This window comes from Sus scrofa, chromosome 13, assembly GCF_054392235.1.
Source record: "Sus scrofa isolate SSC_HxYL_T2T_F1_AM1 chromosome 13, Sscrofa_HxYL_maternal_Yorkshire_Landrace_v2.0, whole genome shotgun sequence".
Lineage (NCBI taxonomy): Eukaryota > Metazoa > Chordata > Mammalia > Artiodactyla > Suidae > Sus > Sus scrofa.
The window spans coordinates 124,315,220-124,337,281 of record NC_139395.1 but is presented as its reverse complement, the minus strand read 5'-3'; the positions used below and the strand labels follow the sequence as shown (position 1 = coordinate 124,337,281).

General features: G+C 37.7%; 1 protein-coding gene and 1 non-coding gene across 2 annotated transcripts; both read left to right on the top strand.

Moving 5' to 3' along the window:
- Window positions 1-320: 320 nt before the first annotated feature.
- SLC2A2 (solute carrier family 2 member 2) lies at window positions 321-21,835 on the top strand (the record flags this gene model as incomplete). Its single annotated transcript, NM_001097417.1, is given in 10 exon segments — window positions 321-413; window positions 3,786-4,048; window positions 9,225-9,349; window positions 11,777-11,892; window positions 12,786-12,948; window positions 13,458-13,645; window positions 16,208-16,312; window positions 20,333-20,434; window positions 21,120-21,323; window positions 21,411-21,835. Coding segments are annotated over 10 exon segments (1,560 nt in total), but the record flags the coding sequence as incomplete, so codon positions are not given.
- On the top strand, window positions 7,592-7,698 carry LOC146397591 (U6 spliceosomal RNA). The gene has a single exon (XR_014825367.1). It is a non-coding gene; the product is annotated as a U6 spliceosomal RNA (small nuclear RNA).
- Window positions 21,836-22,062: the final 227 nt, after the last annotated feature.

The window sequence follows — 22,062 nt, the reverse complement described above, 5'->3', positions numbered from 1 at the left end:
CATACGCACATGCACACACACACACACACACATGCATATATAAAAGAATGTCTGGTTCCTTCCCTGGATGAAACTGTCCCAGGCTTTTTGCCACTTTAGCAATGTACGGAAAATGCAAGGAGCCCACACTCCCGTATGACTTAGCCCTGCCTGGAGCATAGGGCAGGTGGTGAATGAGTATCAAGGGGCAAGAACCAGTCTCTTGGAGGTTCTTGCCTCTTGATAGGTGGAGCTGTCAGAAGTCCACACTGCGGACTGATGGGACAATGGGTAGCTGAAATTACTTCGTGTTTCCCAGCCCTGTGCTTCATTCCTCACAGATCACTGGAACTTTGGTTTTTGCTGTCCTCACTGCCGTGCTGGGTTCCTTCCAGTTTGGATACGACATTGGTGTGATCAATGCACCTCAACAGGCAAGTGAAACATGTACAAGTTCTTGTTTTGGCAATTTCTATCAATGAGAGAAAGCTATCTGCTCCTCATCCAGAGAGATAAAGTGTGCCCACGTGAGTAATCCCGGTCTTCTCTCGGGTACCACGTGCATGGTTCCAAAGTTGATAACTTGGCCTTGACTCCTCACTTAATAACCCTCACAGAAAAAGAAGGGGTAGTAAATAATTCTTGATCTCTAATCCTGCTGTTCGCTGAGCTCACAGAAAACTCCAGCCAGAATACCATGTGCCTGAGGATTTTTTTAAAGCTTAACAGCTTATTGCAGCATACATTCAGAGCTTCCAGCCATACATGGATGGAAATGCCAGGGAATAAGAGGAAACAAAGAAGGATAGGGTTTTTTCAATGTATAAGCATATACTGAGCACTAACTCACTGTGTGTCAGGCACTTTAATATATGCTCTCCCCAGTTTTACTCTGTCAAACACCATCTTATGTCCATTACTTGGCCAGATCAAAACATTTAGGAGTCCTGGTGGGGAGTGGAGGGAGGAGTGGGGGTGGGCTGGAGACAGAATTGGATGAAGGTAGTCAAAAGGTACAAAATTCCAGCTGTAGGAGAAATCAGTACCGGGGATATAATACACAACATGACAAATATAATTAACATATGTTGTATATAAAGGTTGTTAAGAGAGTAAATCTTTAGAGTTGTCATCACAAGAAAAAAAAAAAAGGCAAACAAACAAAAAAAAACCCTTTAGGAATGCTAACCCTAAAAAAAATTCTAGTCCTTCCCCCTACTCCTGTATTCTGTTGTTGATCTACAGTAAAATAATAGAAAACTCTTAAATAATAGTCAAGAAGTCCAACAAAGTTTGGCTTTTCTCCAAATGGATGGGTATTTTTAAAATATCAAACAATTTCTACCATTTTCCCTATTTACTTTGTGCATCTCTACTCTGATCTCCAGTAAATAGATAGGAAAAGGATGTCATTTTTCTCAGATCCCACAGCCTGTAAGTGGGGAAACCAGGACTTCATTCCTTCTGCTCTACCTCAGACTGTCAGGTCATTTAGGGTGGGATTGATGTTTTGTTCCTCTTCCTATCATCAGTTCCAAGCACAATGATTGATGTAAACAATAAAGTGGTTAGTGAATGAAAAAGAGAGAGAGACAGAGAGAAAAGCTGGGGAAAAAAGTGGCATAAGGTGATGGTACAAGCATTTGGTGGATGCCTTCTATGAATCCATCATATTTTATCTGCTTCTCTTCCAACATTAAACTCCAAGGAAAATGCAAGATACTTTAGGGTATGAAGGTGTGCAATGTGTACTTGCAGCAGTTCAGCTGAAAAGGGTTGCCCTTGGGCCAAAAGATGTGCTCTGTTTAGGCAACACATAACATTATGAATACGGTGAGACTTGTCAAGGCTGAGAGATTTAGGGAATAACCCTAGGGGTCATATCTTTTTTCTGGGGGTGATGAAAACAGGTGCCAATTTAGCAAGATTCCTGAAATTTGGCTCAATAGCATCACAATTTGGAATTGGTGGAACCTCTTTTCTTCTTGTGGGAGATAGTTTCAAATCCTTCTTTAAACTATCCTCTTCAGCCTTATAGGGGAAATTAACCTAAGGTTTCCCCTCCTCCAGTACAAGTCCTAGAGTCAGACCTGAAAACAGAGATCCTCCACTGGCTTAGTGCCCTCTCTATAGCCCCTTGCTTCTGTATTTAAAGAGCTGCTTAAACACTGTTTAAGAGTCATTTGGGCCCATTTGTTTTTATTAGCAGATTAACATTTGGAATTATTTTAGTTTTTTGTTTTGTTTTTGATTTAGTTTTTGGCTGTTTAGGGCCATACCTGCAGCATATGGAAGTTCCCAGGCCAGGGGTCAAGTCGGAGTTGTAGCCGCTGGCCACAACCACAGCCACAGCCACGCCAGATCTGAGCCACCTCTTTGACCTACATCACAGCTCATGGCAACACTGGATCCTTAACCCACTGAGCGAGGCCAGGGATCAAAACCACATCCTCATGGATACTAGTCAGGTTCATTACTGCTGAGCCACAACAGGAACTCCCTATTTTAGGATATTTTTAAATGACACTTTTTAATGTTATGATGACTATGCATGCCTATTGCAGAGTTTTAGAAAAAAATCCATAATTATTTCACCATGTAGATAGAGCAAACTGCTGAGAACATTTTGGTTAGTTCCTTTCAGCCTTTCTTCTCTGTACATTATCTTTATAGAGTGGCCTTCCAATGAGGCAAATGTCTTGATCAGACCGCTTTTATTGTAAGAGGATGTCGGTTCTCTCCCTCACTCAGCTGACTTGCCCACATAGGACATTGCCCGTGACTGGCAACGTAGGGCAGCTGCATTTCAGGTCCTTGTTAGAGGTCCTCTCAGCTCAATGTGGCTGAATTGTGACCAAATCATCTAGAAGAATGACACGGAAGGAAAAGAGCCTGAAGGATGTGCCTTTACTCGATTATACTTTTGCATGACCTTTGCCTCTACTGGAACAGATTATAAAATATGACTGTGAAATTTAGTTTTAAACACTGTTCATTCTATTACATAGTGAATTCTATGAGGACCCTAGGAGAAAATTCTTTCAGGTCTCAATACCTTCTCAGGGACTAGAGAGTGGTTTTTGATCTTCAGAATTCACTAATATACATGATTGTTTTCTTCTCTTTTCACTGGCTGCGAGGAAACTTATTAATAAATGTATAGCTCACTTAAAGCAGGGATACAGCACTTGGTATTTGAATTTTGTGTAGTAACTTTATTTTTGCCCTTGTCTTTCCCAATTTTTTTTCTTATATTCATGTTTGTGTTTCTATTAAAGCATTTATGCAAGTCAATTTAAATCCTGTTATGCAGGGTAATGGTGGAGAGAACATGTATCTTTTCAGCCTGCAGGACATTTTCAATTTGAATAGTCACCAACCTTTAAAACTTGAAGAATTTAACATAAAACCCAGATTTCTATTTCCCCTTTAAAAATTAAAGGTCATAACATGAGTCTCACACTGCAGCTCCCTCCTTCAGATGGGACAGATAAATCTGTCCACTCGCTATGATATGCTCAATAAGTACAGAGAGTGTTTCAGTCTAGGCATCAAGGCATCAAGGTTCGTCTTGCCTCCTTTACTTGTTTGTCCTGCCTAGTTCCTTTTGGCACTGGAATTTGTGACCTCTGTTTTATAGGATATGGTCAGCAGTAAATAATATATATATGTTAGTGTGTACATAACACAAATAATTGAGATAATCCTGTTTAAATACCTAACAAACATTTTAAAGGAAAAACAAGCAGAAAATATACAGAATATTTGAAATATTGGAGCTATTTTTCTTTATTTTATCTCCTTAGGTAATAATAACCCATTATAGACACGTTTTGGGTGTTCCGCTGGATGACCGAAAAGCTATCAACAGCTATGCTATCAACAGTACAGAGGAGCTGCCCACAGGACCATACCCAGGGGATCCAACACCAACCTCTTGGGCTGAGGAAGAGACTACGGCATCTGCTAGCCTCATCATCATGCTCTGGTCTCTGTCTGTGTCCATCTTTGCAATTGGTGGAATGATTGCATCATTCTTTGGTGGGATGCTTGGAGATCGGCTTGGAAGGTATGAAAATTTAATAAATAAGCACAAACACAGAAATGTCAATGTTTTGAATTTCTAACAATTTGTTTTGAAAGAATTAATCTTTCCTTTTATGAAACAGTTTTAGAGTTATTTTTTTCAATTCATGACCCATGAGTTTGGTTGGTGTTGGACCAAATAATGGAGATAGCTGTTGGAGCAGTATGCTTAGCTGTGGAGGCATTTACAGCAAAAGTGAGTTTGGTGTGTATTTCTAGATAATGACTTTGATTCTCTTTGTTTGTAGCTTATAAAATATATTAAGAAACAGGGCACAAATCATTAACTCAAGACCTCAACAGAAGAGTCAAGAGTAGAATTTTCAACCTGGGAGTCTATTGTTGTCTTCACCAAATCACTCCATTTCTCAGACATCCAGTTGTTCATTTTCAGATTAAAATTTGGCATTTGGATCAGTCAAGTCAATATCCCCAACTCCCAATTACACAATATACTTGGCATGGAGTTTCTAGCTGCGGCTACTGCTCTCTCAAAGCCCCAAGCAGAGATGAAGCCAGTGGTGTTTCCATTTCTCCACCCTGGTTTCTATTAGGTGTTTTGGATTAAAAACATCCGTGGAACCCCTTTACTTTCAAAGTTCATTTAGTTTAATCAGGTGACATACTAAAGCTCCTGGGATTTCCCCCAACCCCAAAAGAGAGGAAGTAAAACAGAAAATCAAGTCTATTTCTTTAGATTTATTTTCTGCTTGTGGACTTCATCTTTTATTTATTAATCACTTTTTTCTGATTAGTAAAAAATGCAACTGTGGAAATTGAGAAAATGCAAAAACCTTTAAAGATCTAAATGATATAGGCAACTATCTTAGTAATTCTGGATTACAATTCACTTAGTTTTTAAAATTCCTACTTTAAATTATAATATTATATCTCTGGTTGTTAAATTCTGGTAACTTCTCTCTCTTGTACCAGAGCTTTTGTATAAGATTGTAAGAATTTCTCTTTAAGTAAGAGTAGCATGGTAACCCAGGTTTTATTCTTGTTCTTATTTGAAGGGGACGTTCCTCTACTCTAAAGGAAAATGATCAGTTCTTGGAGTTCCTGTTTTGGCTCAGTGGTAATGAAACTGATTATAATCCATGAGCACGCAGGTTCAATTCCTGGCCTCGCTCAGTGGGTTAAGGATCCGGCAATGCCATGAGCTGTGGTGTAGGTCAAAGATGCGTTCAGATCTGGTATTGCTGTGGCTGTGGTATAGGCCAGCAGTTGTAGCTCCAATTTGACCCCTAGCCTGGGAACTTACGTATGCCACACGAGTGGCCCTAAAAAAAAAAAAGAGAGAGATCAGTTAGTTCTTCAAATTTTCATCAACTCGCTGGTGTTTAACTGAACTTTAAATCAGTATCCATAAATTATAGTAGTCATAAACTGGTTTTAATTATTTAAAAAATTCAAAGATCATTTTAATTTGCACCAAGTTGGTTTAAGTGTTAACTGGAAAAATTTCTAAATTAATTATGTCAAATAAATAGACATAATTAATAGAAATAGAAATAATTTAAAAATACGCAAAATTATTAAATGTTAAAATATGTTCATACCAATTCTTTTCACAGCTATTGATGTTTTATTCTTCTCATCCCTGAAGAAAAAATTTAAGCCCTTGTACCTTATTTAGAAATGAGATTCTAACAACCCACTGACTTATTCTAAAATATTTACTTAGTGTCCTAGTGATGGAACCAGGATGCAGGTCCTCTCAAGTCTTAGGATTTAGCATTAATAATGGTCATATCCCAAAATAATGTCAAATGACCATTTATGAAATAATTTATGGTGAACTAAAAGTGAGGCTTCTACCAGCTTGCGGTGCAAAAATGATCCTCCTTGAAAAACAGACCTAAAATTAATAACTTTAACTTCAAAATTAAGAAAAAAAATAGATTAGTCTCTCCCATAAAACTATTTTTTCTAGGGAGATTCACTGAGAAATGACATGATCGTCCTTACTGTTAGGGTCATTGCTTTACCAGTTTAAAGCAAATAAATAAAAATGTACTTTTCCACTGCTGCTTTTTAAAAAAGTCTTTCCTTGTAATTTCATAATAGTGAATAGAAATCTGTGACCACTATTTTATACATTTGGGTTTTCTAGGTCAATTTTTACCTAAAATTTAAGTACCAGGGTAAAGCAGGGGAGACCATGGTCTGTGCAGCCCACACTACGGTGAGTGAAGGAACGTGTACATGGCTTGCCTTTGAATGTGTTCTTTCTTTTGTATCAGAAGTGGAACTCACCTAAATGAGGCATTTTATGTTTGGTTTCACACAGATCATCCCAGCTCTGTCACTTAATAGCTATGTGAAAATAAGCAAGTTACCTTGGTTCTCTAAGACATCTGCATTGTGGGGGAAAAGTACCTCCCTCATGGATTATTATGAAGATTAAATGAAAACAAATATAAAAAGTTTAGCACACTGCCTGGCATATAGGGAGCAGGCAGCAAATATCGATGATGATGATGATGATGATGATGATGAAGCATAGGCTAACAAGTATTTAGAGCAAGATTTAAAGGAATATACTTAGAAAGACATTTCTTTCTTCCTGATTCAACCATTTCATGTATTTTTAGATTATTTATTCTTGGCTGTTTCTCACGTCTGAGCTGAAGTTAAATCCTTTAAGTTGTATAAAGTGCTCCAGCATCCACCAGTGGTAAGAAAGAGGGACTTTAGAGCAATCTGGCATCAAAAACACTCCCAGGCTATCTCTTCTACAACTTTTTTTTATCTTTTTCCCTCAATGGAATACACTATTAGTTAGCTAGTAGAAATTTCCCAAGGACAGCCTGCCATCCAGTCTGTAGAAAAAAAGCACTTCACAGAGAAACACCCCTATCTCGTTTTCTACTCTGCAGCTCTGAAGCTGGCCAGCCGTAAATCGCTTTATTTTACCTGCCTTTGAGTAGTTGATATCGTCCATATACTAGTTTCTTGCTACTACTCTAATGCATTACCATGCACTTAGTAGCTTAAAACAACACACATTCGTTTTCTTACAGGTTCAGTTTCATTTGACTGAAGTCAAGGCATCAGCAGGGCTCCTTCCTTCTGGAGGCTCTGAGAGGAGAGTCTGTCCCCTTGCCCTTCCCAGCCTCTGCTGTCATCTCTATTCCTTGGCCCTCTCCTCCATCTTCAAATCACATCAATCAAGCTTCACTTCTTTCATCACATTACCTCCTCTTCTGCCTTCCTAGTCTAAGGATAGTTGCAATTACATTGTTGAGCCCAACTGAATAATCTCTTCTCTCAAAATCCTTAATTTAATCATATCTGCAAAATTCCTTTGCCATATAAAGTAACATATTCCTAGAGTCTGTGGATTAAGATATGGATTTGTGTAGGGTATTATCCAGCCTATCACATGGTTTATTGGGCAAACACTGCAGTATGAGATTATAAGGTTTTATTTTCTAGAAAAAAAAATCTGTTTGGTGTCTAAGATACTTGCTTAGAAAAAGCTCACCTATTACAGTTTGAAACATTAAAATAGAACATAACAGTGCTCGCTTCGGCAGCACATATACTAAAATTGGACCGATACAGAGAAGATTAGCATGGCCCCTGCGCAAGGATGACATGCAAATTCGTGAGGCGTTCCATATTTTTAATTAGAGCAAAAATAAACCCATGGGACCTAATCAAACTGAAAAGCTTTTGCACAGCAAAGGAAATCAAAAAGAAAACAAAAAGACAACTTACAGAATGGGAGAAAATAGTTTCAAATGATGCAACCGACAAGGGCTTAATCTCTAGAATATATAAACAACTTGTACAACCCAACAGCAAAAAAGCCAATCAAGCAATGGAAAAATGGGCAAAAGACCTGTAGACATTTCTACAAGGAAGATATACAGATGGCCAGCAAACACATGAAAAAATGCTCAACATCATTGATTATAAGAGAAATGCAAATCAAAACTACCATAAGATACCACCTCACACCAGTCAGAATGGCCATCATTAATAAATCCACAAATAACAAGTGCTGGAGGGGCTGTGGAGAAAAGGGAACCCTCCTGCACTGCTGGTGGGAATGTAAACTGGTACAGCCACTATGGAGAACAGTTTGGAGATACCTTAGACATCTATACATAGAACTTCCATATGACCCCACTATCCCACTCTTGGGCATCTATCCAGACAAAACTCTACTTAAAAGAGACACATGCACCCACATGTTCATTGCAGCCCTATTCACAATAGCCAGGACATGGAAACAACCCAAATGTCCATCGACAGATGATTGGATTAGGAAGAAGTGGTATATATACACAATGGAATACTACTCAGCCATAAAAACGAATGATCTAATGCCATTTGCGGCAACATGGATGGAACTAGAGAATCTCATACTGAGTGAAATGAGCCAGAAAGACAAAGACAAATACCATATGATATCACTTATAACTGGAATCTAATATCCAGCACAAATGAACATCTCCACAGAAAAGAAAATCATGGACTTTGAGAAGAGACTTGTGGCTGCCTGATGGAAGGGGGAGGGAGGGGGAGGGAGTGGGAGGGATCAGGAGCTTGGGCTTATCAGACACAACTTAGAATAGATTTACAAGGAGATCCTACTGAGTAGCATTGAGAACTTTGTCTAGATACTCATGTTGCAACAGAAGAAAGGGTGGGGGGAAAAATGTAATTGTAATGTATACATGTAAGGATAACCTGACCCCCTTGCTGTACAGTGGGAAAATAAAATAAAAAAATTATAAAAAAAAGGTGTCATGGGCTATAAATAACAGAATTAAGTTTAGCTATCATCAGGCAATTATGCTTTAAAACAATCATCTTATAGAAAACTTTAATTGTTAACTATTTGAAAAGTGTCAGAAGTGTTATCTTAAAGCAAACCAATCACTATCACAATTGAATCATCTCTTAACAAAATGTGGAGATTAGGTACGTGCAACCCAAATTCTCTCATTATAAACATTGCTTATTGTTAATGCTTTAACTCACAGACAAATCAAAACAGCAATAATGGTTTAAGAGACCCCAAATAGCTCTATCAGCAAAATTAAAATAATCACTTTTAGGTAAAAATCTCAGCATGCTCTAAACCAAATAATTTTTTCACGTTTTGATGTTGAACTTATAATCTTTGCTTTTCAAATTTTCAGAATAAAAGCCATGTTGGTAGCAAACATTCTCTCATTAGTTGGAGCTCTCTTGATGTGGTTTTCGAAATTGGGACCATCTCATATTCTAATAATTTCAGGAAGAGGCATATCAGGACTCTACTGTGGTAAGTTGTGCACACACACATGTACATACACTCACACATGCACACATTTGAAAATTATTCTAAAGTGAATTTTTTGAGCCTTAGATGACATCACAAAAGGAAAAGGCAATAGCATAAAGGTGCAGTACTAAGTCAGGGAGATTTGGGACCATTAAGTGGGAGTTGCAAAGCTATGTCTTTATCCATAGAAATGCCATCATATCTAGTTGTATGATCTCTGACAAATTATTTAACTCTCAATTTCCTTATTAATTGTATGAGAAGGATAACAATATCTACCTCTTGAAGTGCTCGTGAGAACATGGGTAATGTGTTTGGCATAGGATTTTACTACAGTAACATGCTGAATATACTAGCTGTTACTATTACTCCTGTTGTTCAGTAGACAGTGGAAGACTGCTACTCTCAGAACCCCTACCTCCATCCTCATGGCCAACCTGGCCACTGATGTCTCAGTCTTTCCTATCTAGGAAGACCTTGACATCCCAGCCCATCTCTCAGACCACTTTCCCTAGCCCCATCTGCTTCCTCATGCGACTGGTTGAAGTGCTAAAGAGGCAGTGGCCAAAGGGAGAGAGAATAAGGCAAAAGCAGCTGGTAGCAGAGTTCAGAATGGAGGAAAGATATTCCTCCCAAGAACGTCACATCTAAATAGCTGAATCACTATTTCTTGGAACAGCTTTTCAAACTTCCTGAAGAAACTTATCAGCAGAGACCTAAAGAAAGGGAGAATCATACATTCTCTGAAATGGCCAAATCTTTTGTTTCTCAATGCCAGTGACACCCACTGTCCCAAATTACAGCTGCCACTAATATCCATTGGGGTAAAAGAGAAGGGGTTGAGGGCACAAGATGGTCTATATAGTATTTATAACACTTTTACCTTCAAAGAAGAAAGACTATAATTCCATGTGTCTCCATTTTTTTAAAATACAGTAAGAAAAAAATACAAAATATTTTTGATAAAGTTGAAAATAAATGCTATAAATATATTAATTATATATGTATATAATTATATATAACATATAAATATATTAAAATAGAAATATAATATAGAATTATTATAAACATACAAATGCTATAAACATATGCAAAACAACCTATTACTAGTATAGTCAAGTAACTTGTCTTCTCCAACTACCTTTTAAAATTATATCTAATCCTATTATGAGCATTAAAATTGCTAAAAATTATAGGAATATAATTTGACTTCAGGTTTGTGTGACTTCAGACCTGGGAGCTTATCTGCATTTTCTGTTCTTGAGGTATAATGTTAGGAATTACACAAAAACAGTACAGTCTAGAATAGAGCCAAACAAATGTTTTTTTCTTCTTCTTTAAAATCAACAGACCACACATTAGAGTTACATGTAAAAGTCAGCAGAAATCCAGATGCTGTATCAACCATGAAAATTTTTATGTGAGACACTGAGAACACTTGGAAGCATTTAGAAAAATACTGAAACAATTCCCCAAAGTATCTTTTACATAAACGCCATCCATTTCCATTTAATAGGCAGGCAGTCCTTCCAAAAGGAAGGCTCTAACAAATCTTATTCTTAAATTCTTAAGAAAATGCCCAGCATTGCACTCAGCCTGGCTCATTAATAGTCTCTGACCTTTTTATGCACTCGGCAAATGAATAACTAGATACCCCACCATTTCCGTAATGATGAATTACATCTGAATTTAGGAAAAACTATAGAAGGCAGAATAGTCTAGTGCTTTTCAAATTTTTGCATTCCTTTACGCACCAGAAGTCTTTATTCAAATAAAATCTTTTCTGAAGCCATTCTATTTGGAGACAGTAAAGAAGAAGCTGAGCTACTCAGGCTGGAGTAATTGAAAGAAGAGCCCCAGAGTCCCTCAGCCCTTTATCATCTCACTACGTGTCCCTGTAGTGATCTTGAGCACCTCTACATTGTGGAAACTCAGACAGGGCTTATAGTTCTGCTAACACTCTATTGCACTGTGCTCTTGGGTAAGTAATTTCTCATCTTTATCAAGGAAAGAGGTAGACATAGATATGTTTTAATTTCCTTTAATCCTATGAATTTAGAGTAAGAATATTTTTGCACTTTTAAGAATATTGTTAAAGCATTCTTCAGTCTTCCGATGATAACTTAAGGCATTAAGATATAAACTCAATATTGACATGGATTTTTTAATTAAATAAGACAATGCTATGAATAATTGCCAAATGCATGACTAATCATTTCTTTTTATTTGCATATCTGACTACAACTTCATTTGGAGTCTCACCAAGAAGCATTCTTTGCATAAACTGTGTCTGTGGTTGGTGACAAGGGTTCTTCCAATGATCTCAGGAAGGGACTTTCAGCAGAATAGTCACTGTACTTGAACAAGATTATTGTTATTGAGATAGTCCTGGCTACACTTTAACATTTATGTTCATGTTTCGTGCAGGGCTAATTTCAGGCTTGGTTCCAATGTACATTGGTGAGATTGCTCCAACCAAGTTCAGGGGTGCTATTGGTGCTCTTCATCAGCTGGCCATTGTCACAGGCATTCTTGTTAGTCAGGTAAATACTCTCATCTCTTACTTCACCCATCCTCTACTTTGCTCAACTTCTCCCTCCCTGACTGTCCACTCTCATTGCAGAACAAAACAGAGGGCAAAAACAGTTCCACAAGTGGTCGTGGAGGTAGTATAGAGACACAGGCTTTTTTAGTTCAAAGCTAAAACACTGCCACTCCACTCCTCACTTTCCCCTTTAGAGTTGTGCTGGAGTTGGCACCGGCGGTGACCTGGTATGCCAAGTCTTGAACTGCTGAAGTTATTCTAGAATTAGATTATTCTGTGTAGACTTCAAGGCATAAAAATTTTCAAATATTTGGCTGCCTGGGTTTCCTTTGTTGTGAGCATCTTAACCTGCTCAAATTTAATATGGAAATGATTATAATAGCATCTCTCGTTCAGCTGACTCTATGCTTTCCTTCTGTCCTGTGTTCTCAGAGGGGGTCCTCAGAACCTCAAATCCATGACTATCTAGAGGATAATTACTTGGAAGACTGATTACATAACTGGTTCTCATCAGAGTAATTGTTCTATTTATGTAACTCTAGTCTACTTAAGTTCTGGGTAATCTGGGAAGAAAAATTTTAAACATCCAAAGTTATGCATGATTTTTCCTGTTGTGTTAGTTAGCAAATGTGTGCTTAAAAGTTTTGATTCCCATCCGAAATGACCCATAGAAGTTAATGAAAACAAACCTAAGTGAATTCTTTGTAAAACAAAGAATCTCTAGATCAGTTAAGGTGAGACATTCTCTTAATAGCTTTCCATCTTGTGCATCCTTGAATTAAAGTTGTCAGGGCTTACTATTAAACAGCCAACGTGCTTTCTCAACAAATTGTTTTAGAAGGCAGATTCAGAGTCTTATGCAGTTGATATGTTCCCTCCCTGCCTTTTTAGATCATAGGCCTCGACTTTCTCCTGGGCAATCATGAGCTATGGCACATCCTGCTTGGTCTATCTGCTGTGCCAGCTGTTCTCCAATCTCTGATGCTCTTCTTCTGTCCAGAAAGCCCAAGATACCTTTACATCAAGCTGGATGAGGAAGCCAAAGCAAGGAAAAGTAAGTCTATGGGTGGTTTTACTTTCTTCCTCTTGTTTCGGAACTATCAATAATGAGAAACAGTGTATATGAGTGGATACTCATAAAATTGGTACCAGGGCTTTCCAAATGAAGTCAGTGATTACGTGTAAGAAGAATATGTAAGAGGATAACTTAATATGTCCAATGCATGCCATTTTGCAACCATAAACACTCACACAAGCACAAATAGAAAATCCACATGCAAACTGTTAAACTCAAACAGAGACTTCTAAAAGAAGTCTTTGCCACATTCTGCTTCCATGATAATGAGGATCAGAGTTTTCTTCATCATGAGATGAAGTCAAATGTTCTGCTTTTTTAAAAATGAAAAAGCAGGATTTAATTTAACAAGAAAGAACTTCCAATGCCCATGCTATTAAGTGATAGAAAGGTCTATGCAGAACTGTAGCTCTTTCATTAACATAATAAAAATAAATTTATTTTTGTTTTGACCTGAGTTGTGTCAACCTGATCATTTTGGGGGACAGGCTTGAAAAAACTCAGAGGAAGTGATGATGTCACCAAAGACATCACCGAGATGCGAAAAGAAAGGGAAGAAGCATCAAGTGAAAAGAAAGTCTCCATAATTCAGCTCTTCACCAATTCCAGCTACCGACAGCCTATTCTAGTAGCACTGATGCTGCATATGGCTCAGCAATTTTCTGGAATCAATGGGGTAAGTTTAAGAACACCCCGTAACACTTTTTTTTTTCTTTTTCTTTTCTTCTTTTTTTTTGTCTTTTTGCCATTTCTTGGGCTGCTCCCACAGCATATGGAGGTTCCCAGGCTAGGGATCGAAATAATACTGAGCATTAATTTTCTTTGTTTTGCCTTATCTGCTTTCTAAAATTAGCTTACAATTTTTTAAAATATCCGTAATCAATGGTACTATATGTCTATTAAGATGAAGGTTAAAAGACAAGTCATAATAAATACAAAAGGAGAAAAGAATAAATATACCTAAAAAACTAAATTACAAGAGGTTTCTAGAGTTGAACATCAAATTTGGAATTTTGGACAGCCTAGGCAAAAAGAGCCCATGGTTCCCTCTACCTGTTTAAATAAAGTATACCAGATAGCCAAGTGCCAAGAAGTTTCCTGCCATCCAAGAAACTTTCATTCTATTTGTGGAGATAGCACACAAAATAAACAATAGAATGAATTGATATGATATAGTGGGTGAGGGTAATAGAAAAGACATGATTGAAAAACATACCAAGTATTAAACTAGCTAGTTTCTTAGGTTCTTTGCTTTGTTTTGTTTTGTTTTTAGTTTTTTAGGTTTTGAATTGAAATCCTAGTATTATGCAGGCTGAAACTGTTTTACTGACAATTAGCTATTAGAAGAAAAAAAATTAAGTTTTTTTTCCAGTAGTTGTTTCTACTTAATAAACTAGATAAAGAAAATCACCTGCCCCCTATATCTGCTATTAAAAATGCAGTTTAGTTGTCTATACTGAGCCAATCCATATTCACAAGGACACTTTGGGAGTTGACAGATGGGCAGAAACTTAGGGAAAGCAAAGGAAGTAATGCTCATGAGTTGAGCAAAAGGAGACCTGAGCCTCAGTCTACAAGCTGAATGCTGCTCTGCTGTGGTCTTTCTCTGTACTCCTTTAAGGGGTCCTTGATGTTCATTTTTATCTCTTAACTCCTTATAACTTTGGGGCTCAGAGACCAAATCTATATCCTCTCTCTCAGCTCTGCTTGTATATCCAACGGCACAGCACTTAATCCCTCTGAACCTCTCTGCTTTAGCTTCCATCCCAGTGCCTGACTTAGAGGCATCCAGGAAATGTTAAATGAGAGGCTGTTGGGCAGCCTAAAAATAATGGGATAGTGTGCAGTGAGTAAGCCACTCCTCACCAAACAGAGTCTGAATAGTCCTGCACTGACCCTGTCTGTCGGAAAAGGCACCAGCAACAGGACTCATTGCACAGCAAAGGAATGACAGAGGATGCTGGAACAAAAAAATACCTAAAAAACTATTATAAACATAAGGACATAAATAAATAATAAAGGCTATTAAGAAGGTTGTGAATCAGATTCCTCCATCTCCACTGAGATTAGTAGAAAATTTTGGATTAAATGCAATGACAACCAGAACTCTTATACACACTAGTAAGTGTGCAAACTGATATCACTTCTTTGGAAAACGTTTGGCAGTATCTACCAAAGCCGAGAACATGCATACACTCTGATCAGCAATTCTATCCCTAGGTGCAAATGTGTACATATTTTACCAAAAGGCTTGTACTAGAATGTTCATAGCAGCATTATTCATAATCATCTAAATGATAACTATCCAAATACCCATCTCAATTTAGGATAGGTGACTAAATTGTTTTATATTAATACAATAATATATTATATAGCAATGGTAATGAACAGTCTACAAATACAGCAATATGGATGATTCTCACAAAGGTAATGTTGATGCCAGACACAAAATTAACACTACACGGTTCCATTTATATTGAGTACAATACTACTAGTCAAAATTTATCTACAATGTTAAAAGTTGAAAGAGTTTCCTTTGGAAAAAAGGTGACATTAAGGGGGCTTCTGGAGGGTAGGAAATGATTTGTCACAGTGCTGGTTATTCAAGTATTTTTAGTTTGTGAAAATTATACATTTAAATGCTATGTGTACCTTTTTGCATGTATTTTATACTTTAATGAAAAGCTTTAAAATTGAAAAAAAAAAATAGAGAGTTCCCGTCGTGGCTCAGCAGAAACAAATCTGACTAGTATCCATGAGGATGCAGGTTCGATCCCCTCATTCAGTGGATTAAGGATCCAGCACTCATTGGGTTAAGGATCCAGCATTGCCATGAGCTATGGTGTAAGTTGCAGATGTGACTCTGATCTGGCATTGCTATGGCTGTGCCATAGGCTGGCAGCTGTAGCTCTGACTGGACCCCTAGCCTGGGAACTTCCATATGCTGTGGGTGCAGCCCAAAGAAAGGAAAATAAATAAATAAATAAATAAAAGTGCAGATGTAGAGTTTTCAGATAAATATAAGGAGAACTTTTAAGTGATTGGAAGCTTTACACACTAAAGGAAGATTGTGGTTTATTCTTCCCTGGTAGAAGACGATGGAGAAAAAACCTTTTGAGAGTTCTAAAGATCCTGGTTCCACTGAAACAACTAACAATAAACAACTTAAAATATTTCTTGCCTTAAAGCCATCAGTTCTAGGCTTCTTGATTAAGGATAAACTATTATTATTTTGCAGATCTTTTACTACTCAACCAGCATTTTTCAGACAGCTGGAATCAGCCAACCTGTTTACGCAACCATTGGAGTTGGCGCTATCAACACGATTTTCACTGCTCTCTCTGTAAGTAAAATACCCTAGATAAATATCCTGCTTGCTCCTCCGTCCAGAAATGGGAGTTAAAAAACCTTGTGATATAAAAGCAACCAATGATTTATTGTCCACAAGTACTGGGTATTTATATAGAACAAAGTGGGTCACAGGAAGAGTGTTGAATAACCAACCAGTATATTGAGATTTGACATAACTGAGTCGGTAGGTCACAAATGCTGAGGAGGCCATTTGTTACTCATTGTGAATTAATAACTCACTTAGGGACACAGACACTCAATATTTTTTGTAAATACCTGGGTTCCTTCTCCTTTGCTCTGTACTTAAGCCCCTTGGGATTAGCAAACAGCTGGGCGTTTCTATCAATATTGGATCTTGCACTTAGATTCCTCTCCTTCCATGGCTGAGATTCTTTTTTTATCCTGATGTCTTAGAGAAAAAAAAATTTTTAAATAAACATGGTCCTCTCAATTAGATATCTAAACCTCTAGCAAAATGAAACCGATTCAGTAAATTCCTATGATGTTAGGCCATTTGGCAGAGCTTCCAGGTAGCTCACAGGACAAGGCTTCTGGTGATGCATATGACTGTGTAATATTAGGAGAGGATTGAGTAAAAGTGGTATAACTTGAAATATTATTGTCATTTTTGAAATGTAACTTTTTTCAAATGTCAAATGTTATTATATATTTTTGAATTTTTTTTTTTTTTCTGACATGGGAGGAGGACATGTACTCTTCTTAAGACCAAACACCTAAGTGCTTATTTTGGCAGCACATGTACTAAGACCAAATATCTTGTCTAAGGAATGATTCAGTATCTTGACATTAGCAATTCTTAACCTAGCCATCTAAGAATTAAAGTAAATCAACCAACCAAAAAAAAAAAAAAAAAAAACCCAAAACTTCCCAACTAAAGTAACTCACTTAAAATGAGGATAATTGGGTTTACTTTTATCTTTGAATGCAGGATGTTCAAAGAGACTGTGCTTTTAAGTTTTGGCCACAGTGCCATATACTCAATATACTTTAGTCACTTGTTTTTCATTCTCTGCACATGGACTTTTAACTATTACTGAGAGTGGTCAATAAATTACAGCCTGGCTACCTAGATCAAAAGGCAGGTTTGTCCAGTGCACATTAAACAGAACTGGACCTTGGAAAGAGGAGGAACAGATAACAAGGGAACACCAGCGTTTCTGTAGATATGCATTTAGAGAGAATGCCTGTTCAAACCAAAAGGCATTCTAAATCAACAAAGCCCTGGTGCTGGGATGGAGTCCGAGGGACTAATCACATTCTTGTCTCCTGTGATAATATTTTTGCAAATCCCACTGCAACATATTTTTCTCATATAGAGATTATGATTAAAACATTTTATTTGTAACAGGATTTGCCATGTAAAGTTACCAAGATCAGGTTATCAAGGTCAGGGTAACCTAAACTCTAAGAATACCTAAAGAGGAAACTACTGCAGAATTTCTTTGTGTTTCCTCCTACCAATCCCATGGAATGGAAGGAATTGTTCTGAAAAGTGTCTTGTGTATTTTGAATATACCTCTTTAGAACTCATCCTTTTATTCTGTGAAAATTGTGTACAAATGAGTGACAAAAAAAAATCAGCTCTAATCAGCTGTCTAATTAACTCTCCAGGACTGCAGATAACATAAAAATTTAATTATATTTATTTTTGAAAAATTGTTTTAAAGTTCAAATAGATACAAAAAGGATAGCCTCTCAGTGATCCAGTTTCTCTTGCCAAAAAAAAAAAACAAAACAAAACCCAATGTTACCAAATTCCATGTATCCTTTCAAATAAAGATGTACACATGTACAAATAAGAATATGCACTGATAATATATTAAGGTTTCAACAACTTAGAAGGACTATAATCAATCTTTTTTTATGTTTTCCCGAATGATACTTGGAGAGACTTTCCTAACTCAACTCTGTATTATGTTCCACATTCCATATTTTCTTTTACACTAATGAGCCAGGAGAAGGGAGCCTGTAATCTTGAGAGAGAAAACAAAAGAGAAAGAAATATGAAGGACACTACAGGGCAGCATGAGTCTAGAGGAGAAAGTCCCTCTAGGTTGTCATCCGGGATCTGAGTGATGCACAGTGCCCAGGGCAAAGACCAAAGTTAAGTTCAGGCAGACATCTCCAGTCCCTGACCAAGTCTTACCCTGTGTCACACTCCTTCCTGAGTCTTCATCTGCCCCAAGAAAGGAGTCTGAATCAATTTTCAAGGTCTATAGTCTTAGATTTATAATTCTTTTCATAGCAATTGTTCAGATATGAAGAAACAGACACAGTAAAAGCCCTTTTTCCTGAAGAAATGCTCCAGTTTTCTTGGCAGCTTGACATGCTGTCATCAAGTCATCTTTAAAAGTCATAATTGGGAGTTCCCTTCGTGGCTCAGTGGTTAACGAACCCGACTAGGATCCATGAGGTCACAGGTTCGATCCCTGGCCTCATTCAGTGGGTTAAAGATCTGGCATTGCCATGAGCTGTGGTGTAGATCACAGATGAGGCTCAGATCTGGCGTTGCTGTGGCTCTGGTGTAGGCCAGCGGCTACAACTCTAATTCGCCCTCTAGCCTGGCAACCGTCATATGCCGAAGGTGTGGTCCTAAAAAGCAAAAAAACAAAAACAAAAACAAACAAAAAAAACCTAAAAGTCGTAATTAAAGAGGTACAACATAGAAATTTTATGAACTTGAGAGAGATTTGTTTTTCCCACTTTCTCAATAATTAAATGTAGACTCTTTTTTTATCATCCTGAAGAGATTTGAAACTCTGATATGAAATGCCTCTGAGATGAAACAGGCTTTTACTATAGGTGAAAAGAAAGGTTTCTCACAAATTTTTGGGGGGGTCTTTTTTTTTTTTTTTAAGCTATACCCATGGCATATGAAGTTCCCAAGCTAGGGGTCAAATCAGAGTCACAGCCACAACCACAGCAATGCGGGATCTGAGCTGCATCTGCAACCTACGCCACAGCTCAAACAGCTCCTGGCAATGCTAGATACTTTAACCCACTGAGCAAGGCCAGGGATTGCACATCCTCATGGATACTAACTGGATTCTTAACCTCCTGAGCCACAATAGGAATTCCCTCTCAGATAGTTTCAGAGCCAGAGCTCACTATACTAAGGGTATTGGATTACTATTGATTTACTGATAGATTTATGAGCCTAGCCAATTTACTCACTGAAGTAAGAAATTATGACATGTAGCTTTTGCGTGTGTGAGTCACCAGCTTGGCAGTATTCCAAGGATCAAGGAAGAGTCTATTCAATAAACTCTGGTCCTGGCTAATTGTAAATCTTAACCATTATTGCAAAAGTCCGTAGATGCAAAGGAATCAATAAAGTCTCCTGAATTAGGATAAGAAAGCACTTTTAACCTTTTGCTTTAAAGCCTTGTCTTTTCAAGTGGATAGTTTATTACCACTACTAGGTATTTGGGCTCACTAGAAAAATGCAGACTTGATTATTTTGACCGAATTCTGTGTTGTCCCCTGAGTGGCCACAATTTGACTTTATTTGCAGAAGGAAATTTGGATGAGAATAGTTGACACATTAACAGTTGTACTGCTTCAGGGGTCTGCAGTGCTCGAACCCTTGTAATTATAACTTAGGATAATCATCAGAAAAGAAATTAACGTCATTTTTTTATGTAGAACCTTCATATTTTAAGTGCACAGGAAATATACTGGGGGAGATCCAAGATGTCTGGCCTCTTAATACTGTACCCAAAGTGATCATAATTAGGTGGTGGTAATGCTATGGTTCTTTGTCTAGAATGGCCTGTTCAAGTCATTGTGACGAGAAGGAAGCCACTATTTATTAATCACCTCTGTTCATTGAGACCAGCTCTGTCACCTTGGGCAAGAGTCACTCCCTTCCTCAGTTCCACATGTGTAAAATGAAACAACAGAACTTCCTCTTCCCAGCTGTGTAAATTAAAAGGATCTCTCTGGCTAAAACTAAACAAACCAAAACCAATATGTTTTTGAACTTTCCTAGGTTTTCCTTGTAGAGAAGGCAGGGCGACGCTCTCTGTTTCTAATTGGAATGAGTGGGATGTTTCTTTGTGCCATCTTCATGTCAGTGGGACTTGTGCTACTGGTGAGTTCAGTGCCTGCACTGAGATTTTTGGTTACCATATGATAGCACTTCTGTGCTCCAGGTTAATGTGCTTTGTATGTCAGAGACATCGAAGGCTGTCTCACATAATAAAGCTGGAGTAAAGACATAAATACAGGGGAGAAATGTAAAGAAAAAGAGAATTCATTTGGGAGGTCCAAGGACTGAACAGCATCGAGTAAATCATGCTTGTCACCCAGTGAGGAAGTGTGCATAATGGTAGAGGACAGGCTCTAGGATTAGCCCCAACCAGCTTCTAATGCTGGCTGTGCTACTTGGCTTACTGTGTGACCTTGGGCAAGTACCTGGACCTTTCCAGCCCAGCACAAGCACCCTCTACTTCACAGGGGTCATGCATCCTGTCTAGCAACCTTGGTATGAGTAGAAGCAAAGGGCACTGGATCCTTGCTTTGCCTCTTTCACTGGAAAATAATGACTAAGAGTCATAGAAAATCCTAATCCAGAGGATTTCCTAAAGCTCAAAAGATTTAAGGATAACTCAGACTAGAATAAACTTGTCTATGACTAGAATAACTTTCACTTAATTGAACATAAACACATCCAGAAGAGAACTATGTACCTTCTGAATGCCATAGAATCTACTTAGCTAAAGGAAGAAGCAACCAATGATCCCAGTGAAACTTTTGTTTTATGTTTTTTTTCTCAGGATAAATTGCCTTGGATGAGTTATGTGAGTATGACAGCCATATTCCTCTTTGTCAGTTTCTTTGAAATTGGGCCAGGCCCCATCCCCTGGTTCATGGTGGCCGAGTTTTTCAGTCAAGGACCACGCCCTGCTGCTTTAGCAATGGCTGCATTCAGCAACTGGACCTGCAATTTCATTATAGCTCTGTGCTTCCAGTACATTGCGGTAAGAAGCCTAATGTTGTGCAAATTTACTGAACATAAGATAGGGTCGAACAGCTGCTAACTGGAACTCTGTTTATTCTCTATGCAGGACTTCTGTGGACCTTATGTGTTTTTTCTCTTTGCTGGAGTGGTCCTGGTCTTTACTCTGTTTACATTTTTCAAAGTTCCAGAAACCAAAGGGAAGTCCTTTGAGGAAATCGCAGCAGAATTCCAAAAGAAGAGTGGCTCAGCCCAATCACCAAAGGCTGCTGTAGAAATGGAATTCCTTGGAGCTACAGAGACTGTGTAAAGATAACCTGCTTTTTGAACAGAAACTGGAAGGAAGCAGTGTTTTTTAAATAACAATTTTTTGAGAATTTTATATCTACATTTTGAAGTACTGTTTTATTTTTTAAAGAGATTTATGGGCTCTGACCAGAAATGTCATTGAACATTACAAAAGTATTTTTTTTAACTTAGGGAATCTATGTTGGGTGTTAAGACTCTGTAATTAAGTAAACCAAAAGTCTAGCTTATTTTGCTACACTAAATGGCAAATACATTCTAATGTTCTTAGCTCTGTCCTTTACAACAAAGGTTTCCTAAAACTGAAGCAGTTTCAGTATATCATGCTATTGCTATTAAGCACATGATTAGAAACCCAAAAACACAACTGATATTTACATATTTAAATATGATTAAGCTGAAATTTTCTTCCCCACAGACCTCTAGTGGAGGTCTGACTCCTAAAGAAGATATGA